At 37.4% G+C, this 19020-nt stretch overlaps 2 protein-coding genes across 3 annotated transcripts in view; both read right to left on the reverse strand.

Moving 5' to 3' along the window:
• The window catches only part of LOC126354162 (uncharacterized), a 45816-nt gene that overhangs the window by 18970 nt on the left and 7826 nt on the right, over positions 1-19020 (reverse strand). Inside the window, exon 2 of one of the 2 annotated variants that reach the window (XM_050003582.1) lies at positions 8102-8203. The exons of the other annotated variant lie outside the window; for it this stretch is intronic. Within the exon in view, the coding sequence (XP_049859539.1) occupies positions 8102-8203 (102 nt within the window). The remainder of the gene's footprint in view (positions 1-8101; positions 8204-19020) is intronic. 2 annotated transcript variants of the gene reach the window in all.
• LOC126354160 (DNA/RNA-binding protein KIN17) lies at positions 8286-9709 on the reverse strand. The gene has a single exon (XM_050003580.1). The coding sequence runs from the start codon at positions 9662-9664 to the stop codon at positions 8462-8464; it is 1203 nt and encodes a 400-aa protein (XP_049859537.1). The 5' UTR covers positions 9665-9709; the 3' UTR covers positions 8286-8461.

Below are 19020 nucleotides of genomic sequence, written 5' to 3' on the forward strand. Positions count from 1 at the left end.
GCATTTTGAGCTATGAAAAATCTATTAATGTTTGAGATTATGACGAAATTTATCCATGGTACTTCCGTAATTAGTGTCTGCTAGTCCTATTAAAAAAGGATCTATCAGAATAAATAACTTCTTCGGAGCGGCGATGGCAATACTGACCCATTCAGTACTGATGGAATAGGTTACAACATATTTGCCAAGTTACAGCCTTAGCAGAGTTATCTGATTAATGAGTTTAAGGATTAACTGTCTGCTACGGGCAATGAAAGACGAAATCGGTCAACATACAGTATCGGGGGCATGAATATCATCGCTAAGCTACTTCTATTAACTAACTGCTCAGTTGATGGACACAGTGAATTGATTAGTATGTGCTCACCACCTGCAACAGTGGTGATCATATTGATAACACCTGGCCAGAATTATTGTTGTTCATTACCCTTGGTAGATGACAAAAGTATGGCCAGGACAAACTAGAAACAATGGGCACGTGTAACAAATACACACGAATTAACCTCAAGATTTAGTAAAATTAAGAAAAAAGACAGAAACAACTAGGGGCATGAAAGAAGACAAAGATAGAAGATGAAGTACGAGAGTGAAGCTGAAGCCACAAGAAAAGAAGACTAGGTCTTCAGGGTACAAGACAAGTGTGTTCTGTTACAGATACTGGCAGTGGCGATCAGAGGTGATTGTGGCAGCCAGCCAACCACCAATCAACAGCAATGCAGGGTTGTCTCCAGAGTAGTTGGGGGTACAAGATGTTGCTGATCTGCCTGGAGGTGCAGGATTCTGTCAGAGCATCACTACAACTTCCAACCGTCACAGGCCTGCAGCCTTCCACGTATCACCTCACACTGACATCAACAAATACTAATAGCAAAAATAGATCCAGTGAGTTTAGTGGGACAGTGTGCGATTTTTACTGATGAGTGCAGGCAGTACTTGATAGTCACAATTGTTGTGGGCATACTACAATATAAAGAGTAACACAGTATAGATATCCACATAATTTTGGACTCAAAAGACAGGCTATACTGGGCTAATGTAGCAGTAAGTGTTTATATATAATCAGAATATATATGCAATTATTAATGTTTGGTTATTAAACCATGAGTTTACAATCTATGTTTAGTCCATTGTACAGGGTGATACAGAACAACAGGAATGTTTGAAATCAGTAGTGGCAGCCATGTGCAGGTGGCCGCACTGAGGGTTTGTGACAGTTAGCGAGTAAACAGTCCACCATTTCAGTAATCATGGATCAGTGGAACTGACAACAGCCTGTGTTAGCCATAACAATGTTTTATAAAAACAATGATAGATTGGTAGCAACACAGAGTGAGTTTTGACATTTTTATAGTTTAGCACATCATAATGCCATTCCATTGAAAAACACGATAAAATGTTGGATTAATAACTCTGAAGGGACTGGATCTGCCCTCAAGAAGAAACCAACGGAACGACCAAGAAGGGTGCATTCTCCAGCGTACATTGATGATGTACGTGAGTCTGTCTTACAAGGCCCATGGCGTTCAATTCTTAAGCAAGCAGCAGTGGTTGGAATGTCCCGAGAGTGTGTTCACAGAATTCATCATCTTGATTTAAAATTTCATCTGTACAAACTACAGATGGTGCAACAATTGAAGAACGATTACTGGTTACGATTATGATTCTGTCAACAAATGATAACAAAAATAAACAATGAAGATGAATTTCTAAACAAGTTGTGGATGTCAGATGAGGCAATTTTCATCTTGGGATATGTGAATAAACAGAACTACCATTACTGGGCAAACATAAATCCTAATGACGTTAACCAAGAACCCTGGATGAGATAAAATAGAGAATTCAGGATGCAATTCACAGTATCCCAGCTGAGATGTTGCAGCGGTCAATGAGGAATCTCAACAGCAGATTTCACGAATGTATTTGTACAGTACAACGCCATCTAAAGAACAAATTATATATATATATATATATATATGTCATCAGTGTTTTGTAAATGTACTTGTAACTACTGAAAATGGTTGAAATGCACAGGTCTTTGAATGAACGAACACACATTCTTAAAAAGGCTCTGGCCACTCACAGTAATGAAAGTAATGTTAAGATGAAAGAACTGTTAGATGCTCATAATGTCGAACTCAAAAATAAGGTGAGCCAAAATTCGGCAAATAATATCACAGTATAGAAGGAGGAGTTGCAAGAACAGTTATCCAATAATATTTCAGAACTAAAGACAGGGATCAAAGATTTGGGAACAGAAAACCATGGTATGAGAAGTGTTAGAGCAACATGTTAAGGAACCAAGGGGTGAAAAGGATGCTACAAAAGCCCAAATAGAGCAGGTAGTTGAATAACTTTGTAGTTTTAAAGTCATTTCTAAACAAGGACTATATCAGCCAAGAAGTTTTATGAACTAAATGATTGTTAAAGATTGTTACAAATGAAGCCCAAAATAGAATTGTCGATATAGTACATCAAGTAGATGAATCAGTAAGGAAATGAGATTGAAATGTATCTTGACACATTCAAGGATCAACTAGACAATTTAAAACTAAAACATGACAGTGATAGATTAATTTAGAAAAAGTGAAAGGTAAGTTTAACAAATTAGCTCTTTCCCCAGAGAGGGAGAGGGAGAGGGAGGGGGGGAGAGAGAGAGGGAGAGAGAGAGAGAGAGAGAGAGAGAGAGAGAGAGAGAGAGAGAGAGGGGGGGGGGGAGGGGGGGCAAAAAATTATATATGATTAACTTATCAAAGCTAGTGTATGGGGATTGTTAGGTGTTTCTCATAATGGCGATACTGATGCTACGGCACTAAAGCTGTGTAAAGATTGCGAGATCAGTAGTGGCAGTGAGGTGCGCCACAATAATTCGGAAGTAGATTCTGGGGTATCATCACATGAAAACATGGGAAGGACTCGCCTTGTCAGATAAGAATGGTGGGAGCGGTTTTAATTTGAGAGTAACAGTGGGCTCTCTAAGAAGTTGTCAAAGTTTGAACTAGGAAATTTAAAGACATAGTGCCAAATTCATGCAGCAGACAAAGAAAAATCCAATGGGCATCAGCACACTTAAAAGGGGAGGCTGTAAAATGGGATACACAATATCACAATGAATTCAGCGAGCGGTAAGAATTTTGCGCAAGATTTAAAGAAAAGTATTGGCCAGTAGCTGAGCAGAACAAGTTGTCATTAGAATTTATAGGTGATGGGGAGGTTTGAAGCAATATTTTGAGTGTCATTTAGACAAAGCACAATTATTGGACAAAATTTTAAACAAAGTGAAATTAATAATAGTATTAACTAGTCAGCTACCCACCTACATCAGAGTGAAAATGATAGGTAATGACTGTGCTACAACAGATGAGATTTTACATTACCTGAGTGAATTAGATGTTATTAGCAAAGTGAAAGACAATGCATGGGCTCTATGCAATATAAACGGATTTCCTAACCAAAATGGGAACAGCAAGGTAAAAGAGGAGGAGGCAGAAAACAGTCAGTAGTGAGACTGATTGAGTGAGGTATAATAATAAGAGTAGTTATAATAAAGGTTACTGGGCATACAATTGGGCAAAATATTAATTATCAAAGATCATAATCGAGAGAGCAGAATGACCTGAGATACCCGGTGGGAACTGTTTTGATACAACTGGTGGAAAACTAAGAAGGTCCTTTGGTAGGGGCGCATTGTAAGACCTGTGTATAGAAATAAGGGGCTCAGACAGCTTGATGTATAAACTGTGCAACAAAAGAAAGGTTATTAACCCTTTAACTTCTCTGGACAAGTTAACACGCATGCCTTTGTACCTGTACCTGTTCCTGTCTGCTCTGAACATGTTAACACACACCCCCTCTACACATAGACACGCTCAGAGTACCAGGTAGGAGGACTGGTGGTGCGCATAAACACATTCAGAGCACACAGGGACAGGTACAAAGGTGTGCACTTTACACATCCAGAGCAGTTAAAGGGTTAAGAGAAGAGTTGTTGGAAGAAAGAGTTTAATCAACAGGAGGAAGTGACAGAACCAGTCATATTACGAAAAGTAGAATCACTACTATTTTGGTTGGTTCTAGACACAGGTAGCAATACGAGTGTTACAAATAAAAGTACTTATGACCAGTTGAAACAAAGCACACAGTACCCAATTTTGTCTGTAGACAGAACACAAGTAATCAGTATTTGTGGAAATTGAGAGAAATAAGTTAAGGAAGAAGTGTTGTTAACAGTTTCATTGGGGAAAGTTATGTTCACTCACTTCTTTAATAATAAAGTATTTAAATGTTTCTACACTTTAGGAGTAGACTTGATGGGCAGAAACCAAATTATAACTGATTTCAAACATAGAAAGATGAACTTTCCAAAGCCAATACAAGAAATTAATTTTATCCAGATTGATAATGTGGAAATAGTGGCGAGTAATTGAGACGTAGTCTGTGCAAATTCCAATATTTTTTAGGTATTACACAATAAAGAGCATAACAATAAAACAGAAATAAACCAGAATGAGATCACACATTGTATTTGTGATAAAATAAATGAAAGTGAGATACTTAATCAACACAAAGAGCAGTACCTACAGACCATGCAAGGGAAGTACATTCTGAAAAACCGGGGATAATTAAAGGAAATAGTTGTAGATTAAAATTTTTAATTCCTTTAACATTCTTTAAGACACCCTGCATGACACCTCTGGCTTTTAAGGAGGCCACTACTCAAGAAATTAATAAAATGATTGATCAAGGCATAACAAAGATCTGCCGGTGAGAAAATCCTGTGGAAATGTTAGGATGGTCTTGAATGCATGAGCCTTAAATCAGTATACTGAAAAGGAACAGAATCAGCCAGTGCCAACAGAAGACACTAAGTTAGATGGTGTTATATATACAAGATCAATGGACCTGATTTCCAGACACTGGCAAGTCCCTCTCCATTCTGGTTGATGCCCTGCGATAGCTTCCGCATTTGAAGGACAGCCATATCATTTCAGATTACTACACTCTGGGTTAAATGTATCAATTATTTTCTTTATGAGAGCATTGGATCAAGCCCTAGGGAGTAAACTAGTCCAGAAAATAACAACATACATAAATAATATGATCACGGTGACAAATCTTGGTACAAACATATCAAATTATTACATGAAGTGTTACAAAGATTTTTCGACTTTGGAATTACTATCAAACTAAGTCTGTTTTAGGGACCAAGGAGTTGAAGTACTTGGGAAGCCAGAAGCTAGAGAAAAAATTTTAGGACTGGTAGGACATTATCATAGGTATTTATCTGGAATGAATAGAGTACACCCTGATATTGTTACCCTACTTAAACAGAAGACTGGGTGGGAATGGGTACAGCAAGATTTGACCAGATCAAATGACATTTACTTAATCATGTTTGTTGCACCATTCCCAGATGGATGAGGACTTTAATACAGCTGTTGGACGCATCCTCTTATGAGATAGTTTGTGAGATTTTCCAAACGGAGATCCACAATGCAAATGGTGGACACATAATCAACAACTAACAGCATATTGAACTATGAAAAATCTAATAATGCTTGAGATTATGATGAGTTTGATCTAAGGCAGTTAAGTAACTGGTTCCCACTAGTCATATTTAACAAGAACCTGCTAGGATAAGTGATTTCTTCAAGAGCAGGGAGTGATTTCAACCCATTCAGCATTGGCGGAATAGTTTGCAACATTTTTGGAAAGTTATGGCCTTAGCAAAGTGACCTTATGAGTCAGTTTAACAATAAACTTGTTGCTAATGGCACTGAAAGCCATATCAGTCAACATACAGTATCAGAGCTGCAAACATCATTGTGAACCCCCTGGTTTTAATTAATTACATGGTTGGGGTGATCAACGGACACAGTGAATTGACTAGCATGTGCTCACCACCCGTTGCAAGGTTTGTAAGGTGCTTGCTCTTCCATTTTCAACAGTTAACCAGTGGGCAGGTGAATCTATATGCAATTTGCTTCTACTGAAGCCAATTCAAACCTCCCAACATGGAAACACAAGGTGAAAATAAAGAATTTGCACAATATCCTACTAAATGATGGCGTTTAAAGTTGTCTGGAGTAGATGAAGTGGTAGGCATCTCAAAAAGATAAAGTTTAGTACATTTTTCACGCAATTAACTACAAGGAAGTTTAGTGGAAGGTGAGAAAGCTTAGAAAAAACTTAGAACAAGAATGCTGTGAATGACATTACCAAACATATCATGGTAAGATACTCAAGAAGTAGTGTCCAAAGGGACACACAGAAAGAACATTAAAAAAGAAGAAGGCTATAAACTGAAATATTAGCTGATATAAAATAGTGAAATTTCCCTGAAATTAAGATGCACCAGTTCCTCTAATATCTTAGTTCCCATCAGAGCAGGAATTCATACATCAAAGTTACATGTTGTATTCACACACAGTTGATTTTTCAGTAACACTAAACCTTCATATTCCGACGTCATTGGAGTGAAACTTCCCTAGTTGCTCGACACTTGTCCCTGAACACACATATAACTCAAACATCTCTTAAGAGTTCCTGAGGCTGCCATCATTAGCCTACATAAGGAGGACACAAAATGAATGCTAGTAGTAAGTAGTTGTATATCAACAGTGATACTGGACATAGATGCCGAAAGCTCAAGGATTCTAGAGAACCGACAAGATGAAAAGCGAGAAAGTTTTATTCATGGATGCATTGTTCTTGATCAAATGTATTATTTCTATGTAAGTGCTTATGCAAATATACAAATCAGAGTAAAATGTATAGTAAGCACACTGCAGAAGAAAATTTTTTTTTGGTATCTTAAGCTTATACACTTTTGTTACACATAGGAAAATGTAAACATTGTAAAAACTTATGCGTATCTTCATGTTTTTGTATCACAATAACTGATTCATTAAATTTTGGGAGTGTAGCCACATAACCTCTACTTATGTGGCTGAACTCTCAAAATTTAATTGATCAATATATATACCTTGTCTGAAAAGAAAACTGATTATTAAATTTCAAAGGTGAAAGTTTTAACGTGGAAAGTATTTAACATGGGCATCTATTGACAGAACTGCCATGTGGGTCTGCATCCATATTACTGAGATCATGAAACATCGTATGATACATATGGTAAATCTCATGCAGATGTAAGAAATGGATTACAAAGAATGAAAATAAATTAAGTAATATTGTATACTCTGTCTCCGTGCACAACACGCAAATCATTTGTATCCATTTCTGCTCTGGACTGTACTACAAGACTGTGGAAAATGAATACTGAAGACCAAAGGTTTCCTGGAGAGAGAATGGTGGGGGCTTTGGGCAATACAGGCAATTGCTACCCACATCTCGTTCATCATTACAGCTGTTTTCCTTTATCACTGCTAGCCATACCCTTATTATTTCTTATTCAAAGCAAGCAGAATGGCAATAGTCTTTCACTGTGTCCACTTTCAGACTTTGCGATGCTCCAATGTTTATTTCACACAGAAAAAACTCTTGGTACTCAGAATTAGTAGCCTTCCCAGTCATTTTCAACTCACACCAACCGCAGACCACTATTTTCTGCCAGCAAGACCAAATTCAGTCTTTCACAAAAGTCAACTAATTAATAGCACTTCAAGAACCACATTGTTGAATTCAAGTCTTAGAAGAGAGAACTGGTTATATTAGACAGATAACACAGAAAATCAAAACATTAACAGTGAGTAAAGTAGTTAGATTATATATTTAGCTAAACTGAGTTAATGTGTAAGGTCTGAAATGAAGCCGGCAGACAGACATCTGCTAATAGCCAGTAATGACATGGAACAGGATCGACATCAGGTCAGAAATTCTTGAGATTTTTTCCAGAGGTATATTACAAAACTGCATACACAATGTTCAACATAAAAATGTAAATATTAAGGCAGAAAGATATAAAACTGAAACCTATATACCAACACACTAATGGTCATTTAAATGTACAGAAAAAATGACATTGCACAAATATTCACTTTTTCCACACAATTCAACACAAAATTCATTCATATGAATGAGTAAAAATAGAGTGGTGATGAGAGGGAATAAATACTACAAACAGAAAATGAACCAAAATCACTACCTTTTTGTTTTGGATTCTTTTTCTTATTAGTTTTCCATCTTGTTATTCCTTTCTGTTCTGTGTGTTCATTGTTTCTTTGATCTGTTTTTCGTTTCTTCTTTCCTGAATGAAAACATACAAGTAACAAGTCCTATGGAATTATGTTAAAAAAAAGGTAATAACACAGAATGAACACAAACAACAATTAATTTTCAATGGTGAATAAAGATATATTTCTCTTCTATCTCATACAATCAGTGTTTTCATTTCCTAAATTATATGCAAAATAATGTTTTATACATCAACATAGAAAAAATTTATCATTTCTACAAACAATTATGACAGCTTACATTATGGTCACAGAGTAATAAGTGGGTCAGGTTAAGATGGTACATGAATTTTGCTTATATCTTCATACTGAACTCCCTCCACAATTCGACCTTTCAATGGACCAGATGCCACTTCAACACTAACACAAAAATTTTTCTCGTCAAGATGTTTCAGAACTGCCTCACAACCTCTATATGCACCATTCACAACTCTCACTTTACGACCAACAGCAGGAATAACAGTTTCTAAATGTGCTTGGTCTAATTTAAGCCTGTGCCCCGTTTCAAACACAGAAACAACAGCTACATACTTGTCAATAACTTCTACAATTACTCCTTTTTTCTTGTAATATTTGTCACCTAGAGATTTTGTAATAATTTTGACTACAATGTCTTTCGTCAACCAATAATCCTTCCTGTTGAGCTTTTCCTTTTTCGCCTCCTCTTCATTAATAATAGCATCCAATGCAGATGCTTTGGCTTTTTCTTTCATTACCTTTTTTTTCTCAGATTCACTAGCAGTATCATTCAGAGACCTCTTTTTACTTTGTTCAGACCCTACAATGTTTCCTGGTAAAAGCGGCATTTTAAATTCAGTTTTAACATCATCTTTCTTCTTCAAGTTAACGAGGTTCAGATTTAATTTCAATTTCTCTTCCTCATTTTGTCGGACAAATTCTGTATAGATACTGGATACTGGCTTTGAACAGTCTCTTCCTCTTTCAATTTGCTTCTGCAAAAATTCCATCATTTTTTCTTGATCATCTTTATCCATTTTTTCCTTTTTCATCATTGCTTCTTGCAGGGCAATAGTTTCTGGGTCTCTATCAATATACTGCACATACCAACCTTTCTCAGTTTCATCCACAACACATTTGCCTTCACGCCCTAACCACTTCACAAAATCTGTAAGTGTTTCCCACTGAGTAGAGTTCATGTGAAGATGATGACGTTCAGAAATGTAGTCCTGGTACACACGATTTGCATGAACACGCTTTGTTCCAAACTGTCGTTTCAGTAATTCTAAGTAACCATCACAGAATTCTTTCGAAAATTCATCAATGTATTTGTCAGCATTGTCAGCAAAAAGCAGCAGCTGTCGCTGGTGAGACTCTGACATCATGTGACACTTGAAACCATTCTCGTCTCTGCACTGCTTCTGACACATCTGACAGTACCAGCGGAGCTTCTGTAAGCCTTTTGCCTTAATTTTATTGGCAATGTATTTAGGTGTGCCAACTTCATGTTTTCCCATTGTCTAATCCAATGTGTCACACGATGGATGACTGAAGATAAATGGTAACTGTAAAGGAAAGTTAGATTCACTTTTCTTCATGCACAATGTTACAAGAAAAGGAAATTTATACAGTACATAAAATTCTGAACAAACATTTCTCACTCACAACTGAAGAGTAAATGGGTCATTCCATGTCAGTTCTACCAATTTGAGAAAATGTTCCAGCTGATAAGTCTCAGATTTGGCTGAAATTTAGCACACCAATGCTACCAAGTGTGGAACACTCATGTACAAAATTTTAAGCTCCCCTGCCAATTAGTTCCAGAATTGTTGTTGTTGTTGTCTTCAGTCCTGAGACTGGTATGATGCAGCTCTCAATGCTACTCTATCCTGTGCAAGCTTCTTCATCTCTCAGTACCTACTGCAACTTACATCCTTCTGAATCTGCTTAGTGTAGTCATCTCTTGGACTCCCTCTATGATTTTTACCCTCCACACTGCCCTCTAATACTAAATTGGTGATCCCTTGATGCCTCAGAACATGTCCTACCAACCGATCCCTTCTTCTGGTCAAGTTGTGCCACAAACTACTCTTCTCTCCAATCCTATTCAATACTTCCTCATTAGAGATGTTATCTACCCATCTAACCATCAGCATTCTTCTGTAGCACCACATTTCTAAAGCTTCTATTATCTTCTTGTCGAAACTAGTTATCGTCCATGTTTCACTTCCATACAAGGCTATACTCCATACAAATACTTTCAGAAAAGACTTCCTGACACTTAAATCAATACTCGATGTTAACAAATTTCTCTTCTTCAGAAACGCTTTCCTTGCAATCGCCAGTCTACATTTTATATCCTCTCTACTTCGACCACCATTAGTTATTTTGATCCCCAAATAGCAAAACTCCTTTACTATTTTAAGAGTTTCATTTCCTAATCTAATTCCCTCAGCATCACGCGACTTTATTCGATTACATTCCATTATCCTCGTTTTGCTTTTGTTGATGTTCATCTTATATCCTCCTTTCAAGACACTATCCATTCTGTTCAACTGCTCTTCCAATCCTTTGCTGTCTCTGACAGAATTACAATGTCATCGGTGAACCTCAACATTTTTATTTCTTCTCCATGGATTTTAATACCTACTCTGAATTTTTCTTTTGTTTCCTTCACTGCTTGCTCAATATACAGATTGAATAACATCGGGGAGAGACTACAACCCTGTCTCACTCCCTTCCCAACCACTGCTTCCCTTTCATGTCCCTCGACTCTTATAAATGCCATCTGGTTTCTGTACAAATTGTAAATAGCCTTTCGCTCCCTGTATTTTACCCCTGCTTTCTTTAGAATTTGAAAGAGAGTATTCCAATCAACATTGTCAAAAGCTTTCTATAAGTCTACAAATGCTAGAAATGTAGGTTTGCCCTTCCTTAATCTAGCTTCTAAGATAATTCGTAGGGACAGTATTGCCTCACGTGTTCCAACATTTCTACGGAATCCAAACTGATCTTCCCCGAGGTCGGCGTCTACTAGTTTTTCCATTCGTCTGTAAAGAATACGCATTAGTATTTTGCAGCTGTGACTTATTAAATTGACAGTTCGGTAATTTTCACATCTGTCAAAACCTGCTTTCTTTGGGATTGGAATTATTATATTCTTCTTGAAGTCTAAGGGTATTTCGCCTGTCTCATATCTTGCTCAGCAGATGGTAGAGTTTTGTCAGGACTGGCTCTCCCAAGGCCATCAGTAGTTCCAATGGAATGTAAAATACTCCGGGGGCCTTGTTTCGACTCAGGTCTTTCAGTGCTCTGTCAAACTCTTCACGCATTATCGTATCTCCCATTTCATCTTCATCTACATCCTCTTCCATTTCCATAACATTGTCCTCAAGTACATCGCCCTTGTATAGACCCTCTATATACTCCTTCCACCTTTCTGCTTTCCCTTCTTTGCTTAGAACTGGGTTTCCATCTGAGCTCTTGATGTTCATACAAGTAGTTCTCTTATCTCAAAAGGTCTCTTTAATTTTCCTGTATGCAGTATCTATCTTACCCCTAGTGAGATAAGCCTCTATATCCTTACATTTGTCCTCTAGTCATCCCTGCTTAGCCATTTTGCACTTCCTGTCGATCTCATTTTTGAGACGTCTATTCCTTTTTGCCTGCTTCATTTCCTGCATATTTATATTTTCTCCTTTCATCAATTAAATTCAATGTTTCTTCTGTTACTCAAGGATTTCTACTAGCCTTCATCTTTTTACCTACTTGATCCTCTGCTGCCTTCACTACTTCATCCCTCAAAGCTATCCATTTTTCTTCTACCGTATTTCTTTCCCCCTTTCCTGTCAATTGCTCCCTTATGCTCTCCCTGAAACTCTGTACAACCTCTGGTTCTTTTAGTTTATCCAGGTCCCATCTCCTTAAATTCCCACTTTTTTGCAGTTTCTTTAGTTTTAATCTACAGGTCATAACCCATGGCTTGTGAAGAAGGTGGTGTGACCCGGAAATTGCAACCCACATCTGGCAGTCTATCTTCAGACCCAACTTCAGGTCTTAATAACTTTGAAACTATTCCACACAGTCCAGTGAAATTTTGACAACTCAGTAACATGCACTTAGAGAACACACTCTATGAATCAAAACACTAACAACATATTTCTGAGGGAAAATAAAAAATTCCAAAATGTGATTAAAAAATGTAATATGTTAAAAGGTATATATTGTAGGTGCCCTCTATGCCAAATATAAGTCACTCAAAAAGGGCATAATTTTTTGTGGTAAGCTTGATGTGGCCTAAACACACACAGAACTCATCTTTCCCATATCAGTCACACAAACTGAGTTACATGCACACGAAAATACAAAAATTTGAAAAATTACCTGAAGAACATGGATTTTCAAAGTGTGGTAGCACAAAATGGGCAAGTTACATCCAAGCCAAATTTCAAACACTGCATAAGTAGACAATAATATAGTATGTGGCAAAATTTCAACTTGTTATTGCAAGCCATTTGTGTACAATAAAAGTTGACAGAGATGTATTTGGTTGCGTTTCTTTTTAACACGATTTAGCAAGTAATAGTGATGACGCAAACAGCTTGTTTTAGATAAGGCTGCAGCAATTGTTGGGAACCATCAGGCAACAGAAAGTTAACTAATGGTAGTTTTCAGGGACAGAATGAGTCATTGTTAGGAAGGAACAACAAACGAAACAAGCAACAATTACAGGTTACTCATGTTTTTAAGATTCTAGTTCTGACTGGTCAGTACTGTTGTGGAAAGTCAGTATGGAGGCAGAAGAGTGTACTAGTGGTGCATTTGTTCAAACAAGTAGCAGTCTTGGTAAAGCACAAGCATCTGAAGGTCATTAAAAAAAAACATATGGAACAAAGTGTGGCATTCGCTTTGTACTATATGATCTGGATGAATCAGACCAAGATATGTTGCTATCGAGAGCCGGGATACACCCTGTGGGCAGAAATAGTACAGTTCCAGGAAACTTTAGTGTTTATCATCATACGAAAGTGTTTCTGGATAAGTATTCTTTCCTACGAAAAAGTTGTTTTGATCCATTTTGGATTCATAAGAAGACAGTGAAGTGTAGCCACAGAGAAATTGATATAAAATCAGTATTGAAAGTGAATCAGTGCATGGTACTTAACATGAAACCAGAACAAAAGTTGTGTTCCAGGTGTGTTACACTACTAAAAAATGGAGGATATTCTGATAATTTACATGACAGTGGCAAAGAGTATCGGTCACCTACAACCACAGCGGATGAGCAATCAGTGACTACTCTTGTCTCCCATGAAGACACACAAAGTTGGGAAAAGAGAACGGTCCAGCTATAGTGGAAGGATACTGCAAGAAGCTCAAATGGAATTAAAAGACATAATAACTGACACACTAATGGTGGAAGAGGAAGAACTATCTGCTCCAAAGGAACAGAAATCATGCGAGAAATGCTCTGATTTGGACAAAATTGTGCATGATTTGAAAGAAAAAATGTGTCATATCCACATGCCAGAAAAAAGTGGCTATTCGTTCCCTTGCACCTTCTAGCTGGTCTATTGACTACACTGCAAAGGAATTCAATGTTTCTACATATATCGTAAAGGAAGCTTGGAAAATAAAAGCAACCCAAGGAGTGCTTCCACAACTACAGCAGGGTCAGGGTTAGCAATTGAGTTTGGAAATAAAGGTGCTAGTGTCCGAGTTTTATGAAAATAATGACTACAGCCGAATAATGCCTGGAAAAAAGACTATGTAACGGTGAAAATGAGAAATGTGCGTGTACAGATGCAAAAAAGACTGTTGCTATGCAACATATCAGAACTATATGTAGAATTCAAGGAGAAGTATCCAAATACCAAAGTAGGTTTATCATCTTTTCTCAATCTTCGGCCAAAATGGGTTGTGCCTGTAAGTGCAAGTGGCACACACAATGTTTGTGTATGTGAGACCCATCAAAATGCTAAGCTGATGTTCTTGCAGAAAACATGAATAACAAACTGTATGGTAAACTCCTTATGGATAAAGATGAAATTGTTTCTTATAAACAATGGACACACATGGATCGCACAAGTCTTGAAACAAAGCGAAGTACAGAGAAAGATTTTGTTGAAATGTGTTAAAAAACAAATACAGACAAACTGAGCACACACAGCTTCAAAACAACACCACAATCGGCTTATCTCCAGTTTTGTAAGAATAATTTGAAACAAGATGCAATTATAGTAAATACTAGACTTTTCTGAAACCTATGAATTTATAGGTCAAGATGCCATCCAAGGATATCATTGGGACAAAAGTCAAGCAACTTTCCAGCCATTTGAGATTTACTATAGAGATGACTCAATTGATGTGGCTGTCATGAACCTGTGCGTTTTTTAGTGACTGTTTAATTCATGATGCCATTGCAGTTCATGCCCACATTCACACTGTCATGGCATATGTGAAAAACAAGCTGCCTTACATACATTTTAGAAATACTTCAGTGATGGGGCAGCTAGTCAGTACAAAAACCGTAAAAATCTCAAAAATTTATGCATGCATTACCATGATTTTCAGATTCATGCAGAATGTAATTTTTTCACAACAAGTCATGGTAAAAATGTATGTGATGGTATTAGTTCGACCATTAAGCGCATGGCATCATGAGCTAGTCTGCAACACCCTGCAGAAGGTCACATTCTAACACCTCTTCAGTTATTTACCTGGGTACAGAAAAATATATCTCGCATACAATCATTCTATGTTTCCAAAGATGAGGTGAAATCAAAGAGTGGCTAAAAAGCAGACTAGAACACGTTAAAACTGTTGCAGGCACAAGGAGCCATCATCACTTCTCTCCAGAGAACTCTGACAATGTGCAGGTGACCAGACTGTCCAGTCATAACTATAGGTTCATGCACAACATGTGTCTTCACAATGTGTCTGACTCAGGATTCAGAAGCAAAAGCAGCAACATTCAACCAGGTTGCTATGTTATTGCTGTTTAGGATGACAAATGGTACTTAGGATGTGTTGCAGAGTGCTGTGAAGCAGAAGGTGATGTATTTGTGAACTTCATGGCACCAGCAAGATCATTTCATTGACCACATTTGGCATACAATTGTTGGATTCCTTTTGAACATATTCATATGACATTTCCAGTTCCTATCACAGTGTCAGGAAGACAGTACAATTTGCTGCTCAATGTTGAGAGTACAGTAGCTAAAGTGTGGGAGAACTTTTGTTCAAAGCACAATTGACTGGTTTTTAGCTGTTAAGGTGCAGTAAACATTAATGATAGGTTGTGTTAATCTGTCTGTATGTTGTTGCTTAGTGATTAAACAGTTGTGGGAGAGGATAAGAAGAGGCAGAACAGTTTACAATATGTTTTTACAAAATTGTGTTGTGGTTCAATGGCCACATCACCAAATACCTCTGTCAACTTCCATTGTACACAAATGTCTTGCAATAACATGCTGAAATTTGAGATATATATCATTATGGTCTACTTATGCAATGTGTGAAATTTGGCTTGGATAACTCTTGTCCCTTTTGTGCTACCACACTTTGAAAATCCATGTTTTTCAGGTAATTTTTCAAATGTTTGTGTGCATGTAACTCAGTTTTTGTGACTGATGAGTTCTGTTTGTGTTTTGGCCACATTAAGCTTACCACAAAAAAATTTATACCTTTTCTGAGTGAATTTTATTTGGCATAGAGGGCACCTACAATATGTACCTTTTAACATATTACATTTTTTAAAATCACATTTTGGAATTTTTATTTTCCCTCAGAAATATGTTGTAGGTGTTTTGATTCATGGAGTGTGTTCTCTAAATCAATGTTACTGGGTTGTAAAAATTTCACAGGACTGTGTGGAATAGTTCCAAAGTTATTAAGACCTGAATTGGGTCTGAAGATAGATTGCCAGATGCGGGTTGCAATTTCCGGGTCACGCCACCTTCTTTCACAAGTCATAATTCTGGAACTAATTGGCAGGGGAAACTAATATTCTGTACACAAGTGTTCCACACATGGTAGAATTAGTGTACTGAATTTCAGTCAAATGAGAGACTATGAGCTGGAGCCCCTGGTTGAACTGACATGGAATGACCCAAATGTGAAGGGTAAAATAAAAATGCAAACACAATAGCATAGCAAAAGAGTGAATGAGCCATGAATAAATATATGATTAGTTAAAATAAACTGTTTTGAACAACAGCTGCACATAATCTTACTATAAGGAGAACCATTTATTTTGGTATGTAGGTGATTTCGAGTCATGTGGTCTACTTCTGCAGATGTTGCCCACTTGACTATCTCAGATTTTATACAAACTGTGGATGCAGCTTTGTTAACCGAGTGAAACAAGATGCAAAAAACGTCTAGCTCACAAATTTTAATACTTTGTAAGTAGGAGTGAGTCTTACGTGAAGGATGACAAACTTTTTTGGTCAAGTTTGGGTAATTGTGGTAAAGCACCAATTCTTGGCAAGACAACTGTGCACATTCTATAAGTTTCATATCAACTATTTTTGTCCCAAGTGGCTCCTTGATTCATCAATAAAGTTTGCCAAGACAAAATTTCTCACAATTTGAAATAACCTAATGTTTCTATGTAGAAGTCATCAGCAACTCATTCTACATCTATACTCTATTTCCTATTTACGACAGTGTTTATAACATTGGCATCTGCTAATGTTATTGATAAATGGTCATTAATATACACAAGAAAAAGTATGGTTTCTGAGAAGGGACATAATGGCTACTATGCATCCCTTTGTCTGTTTCCTCAAAAATGAGAAAGCTAATGTGGAAGTTTTTTGCATAATTAGTGACACCTTAAGGTATGATCCAGTTGGAGATTGAACAGGTCTTTTTGATAAATCTTGTGGATTGACAAACAGAAAGTGACATACATCCATAAAATGGCATATTTTAGAGATGTGTCTGCCACCCAGCATAAAAATTTCACCAAACTATGCCATCACCTCTGAAATGATGGTGTAAATTTGAGTGTCCCCCTGCCCCCCAACCAGTCATGCAAAATCTGCACAGTAAGGACAGGACAGGACAGGACAAGATTTTGGCTCTGGTTTTCTGAAGGAGCCATAACAGCAATTGCCTGAAGTGATTTGAAAAACCTCAATCAGGAGGCTGGACAGAGAATACACCTCCATCCTCCCAGTTCTGTGGCCAGTGTATTAACAAATGCATACCTCATTTGGTTACACTTAGGATCCAGTTTTCTTATGTTTGGACATACTTGGAACACTTAAATTTAATACAATAAAAAATAATTCTACTGGCTCATTTGAATTAACTGAACTGCTCAATACTGCTTCACCAACTCACTACTAAACTGTCATCTACCAAACTAACCTACACCTCGATCTACACATCACATCAGTATCTCACCACAACATATGTTCACAAAAATAAATAGATACAAAAAGTATTGGCACTGTTCTGCTTGCTTTATCCACAACCACACACATTTGATGATCAATCAGAACAAGAAGTTTCAACACTGCAATCAGAGTAACATGTTGTATTCACGTATAAGAACAGATGCAGTGCTGTCAATGTTCTTATAAGGGACAGTCAAATGAAAATGAGGAGGACAGAAAAAAGTAAACTATTCATTATTTCAAAAGTAATAACTATAAGTGTTAATACACTTATCCCACTGTAAGACAAAACGGTTGGTGTTTTCATGGAAAAATGTTTGTTGTTGCCTACAAAACCAGCATTGCACCCAGACATTCACCTCTTCATCTGATGCAAGTCAATGGCTGTGAATGTCACTCTTTATGGCTCCAAAAATATGGAAATCGCACTGGGAAAGATCAAGACTTCATGGAGGATGTGAAAGGACGTCCCAACGAAACTTCTGCAGTGTAGTCAACACAACCTCAGTAACATACGGGCAGGCCTTGAAGAAAGACATCTATGGCTGTCGATTTGCTTCAGACAGAGATGTACGCCTGGGTACAATTATGGTTCCATAGGCAACCACAAACATTTTTCCATAAAGGCACTGACCATCGTGTCTCACAGTTGGATAAATGTATTAAGAGTTATAGTGAATCGAAATAATAGATTTACTTATTTTTTCCTCATCCATTTCATTTTCATTTGACTCTGCCTAACAGCTTCAGAATGATGCACCAATAAATAGCACCAATAGTTGAAAAAGATACTTGTTGCATCCCTAACCTGCATATTATCAAAAATATACCCATGCCTTTTACAACATAACTGATTCCACAGTATGATATTCCAGATGCAATCATTACAAAAATGGTCACAGTTTAAATCACTGCAGCATGTACTTTGTCACGGAAGGCATAAAGACACCCAAAAAAGGGTGTTGGAAACCTGTAAGTCCCCAAGGCTTGGGAATTTATCTAAGAAACCGATGGGTAGGCTAAGGAGCCTGGAGAAAGTTCCCTGCCGTGGCTGGAACTACCTGGCTATAAGCATGACTGCTTGGTGATATGGATACCAGTTTTTTTTTTTTTTTTTTTTTTTTTTTCCCCTGACTGGTTGTGAAAATACCAATGCAACCTTCTAATTTCACTGTGGGAAAACTACCTAACAATTCTTTGTTTTGCAATGCTACAGCGTGATTTGAAGGTGAAACTTGACTGGATAACTGCAAGCCTCTAGAGGAAAAAAGCTATTGTGGAAATTTGATATTAAATGGGGGGGGAGGGGGGATGCACCCTTAAATCAGCCTTCCTCAATGTGGGGGGCATAGAGTAATTGGGGGGGGGGGGGGGGTACTGAGTTTGTGTATGTACCGATTAGGTGACAGTAAATACGGGTACTAAAAGAGGATTCATGAAAAGAGTGTGCTGTTTCTCCTGCCGTA

Source organism: Schistocerca gregaria, chromosome 3, assembly GCF_023897955.1.
Source record: "Schistocerca gregaria isolate iqSchGreg1 chromosome 3, iqSchGreg1.2, whole genome shotgun sequence".
In the NCBI taxonomy this organism is placed as follows: Eukaryota; Metazoa; Arthropoda; class Insecta; order Orthoptera; family Acrididae; genus Schistocerca; species Schistocerca gregaria.

Coding starts and splice junctions, on each gene's coding strand:
- LOC126354160 (XM_050003580.1), bottom strand. CDS start 9,664: ATGGGAAAACATGAAGTTGGCACACCTAAATACATTGCCAATAAAATT.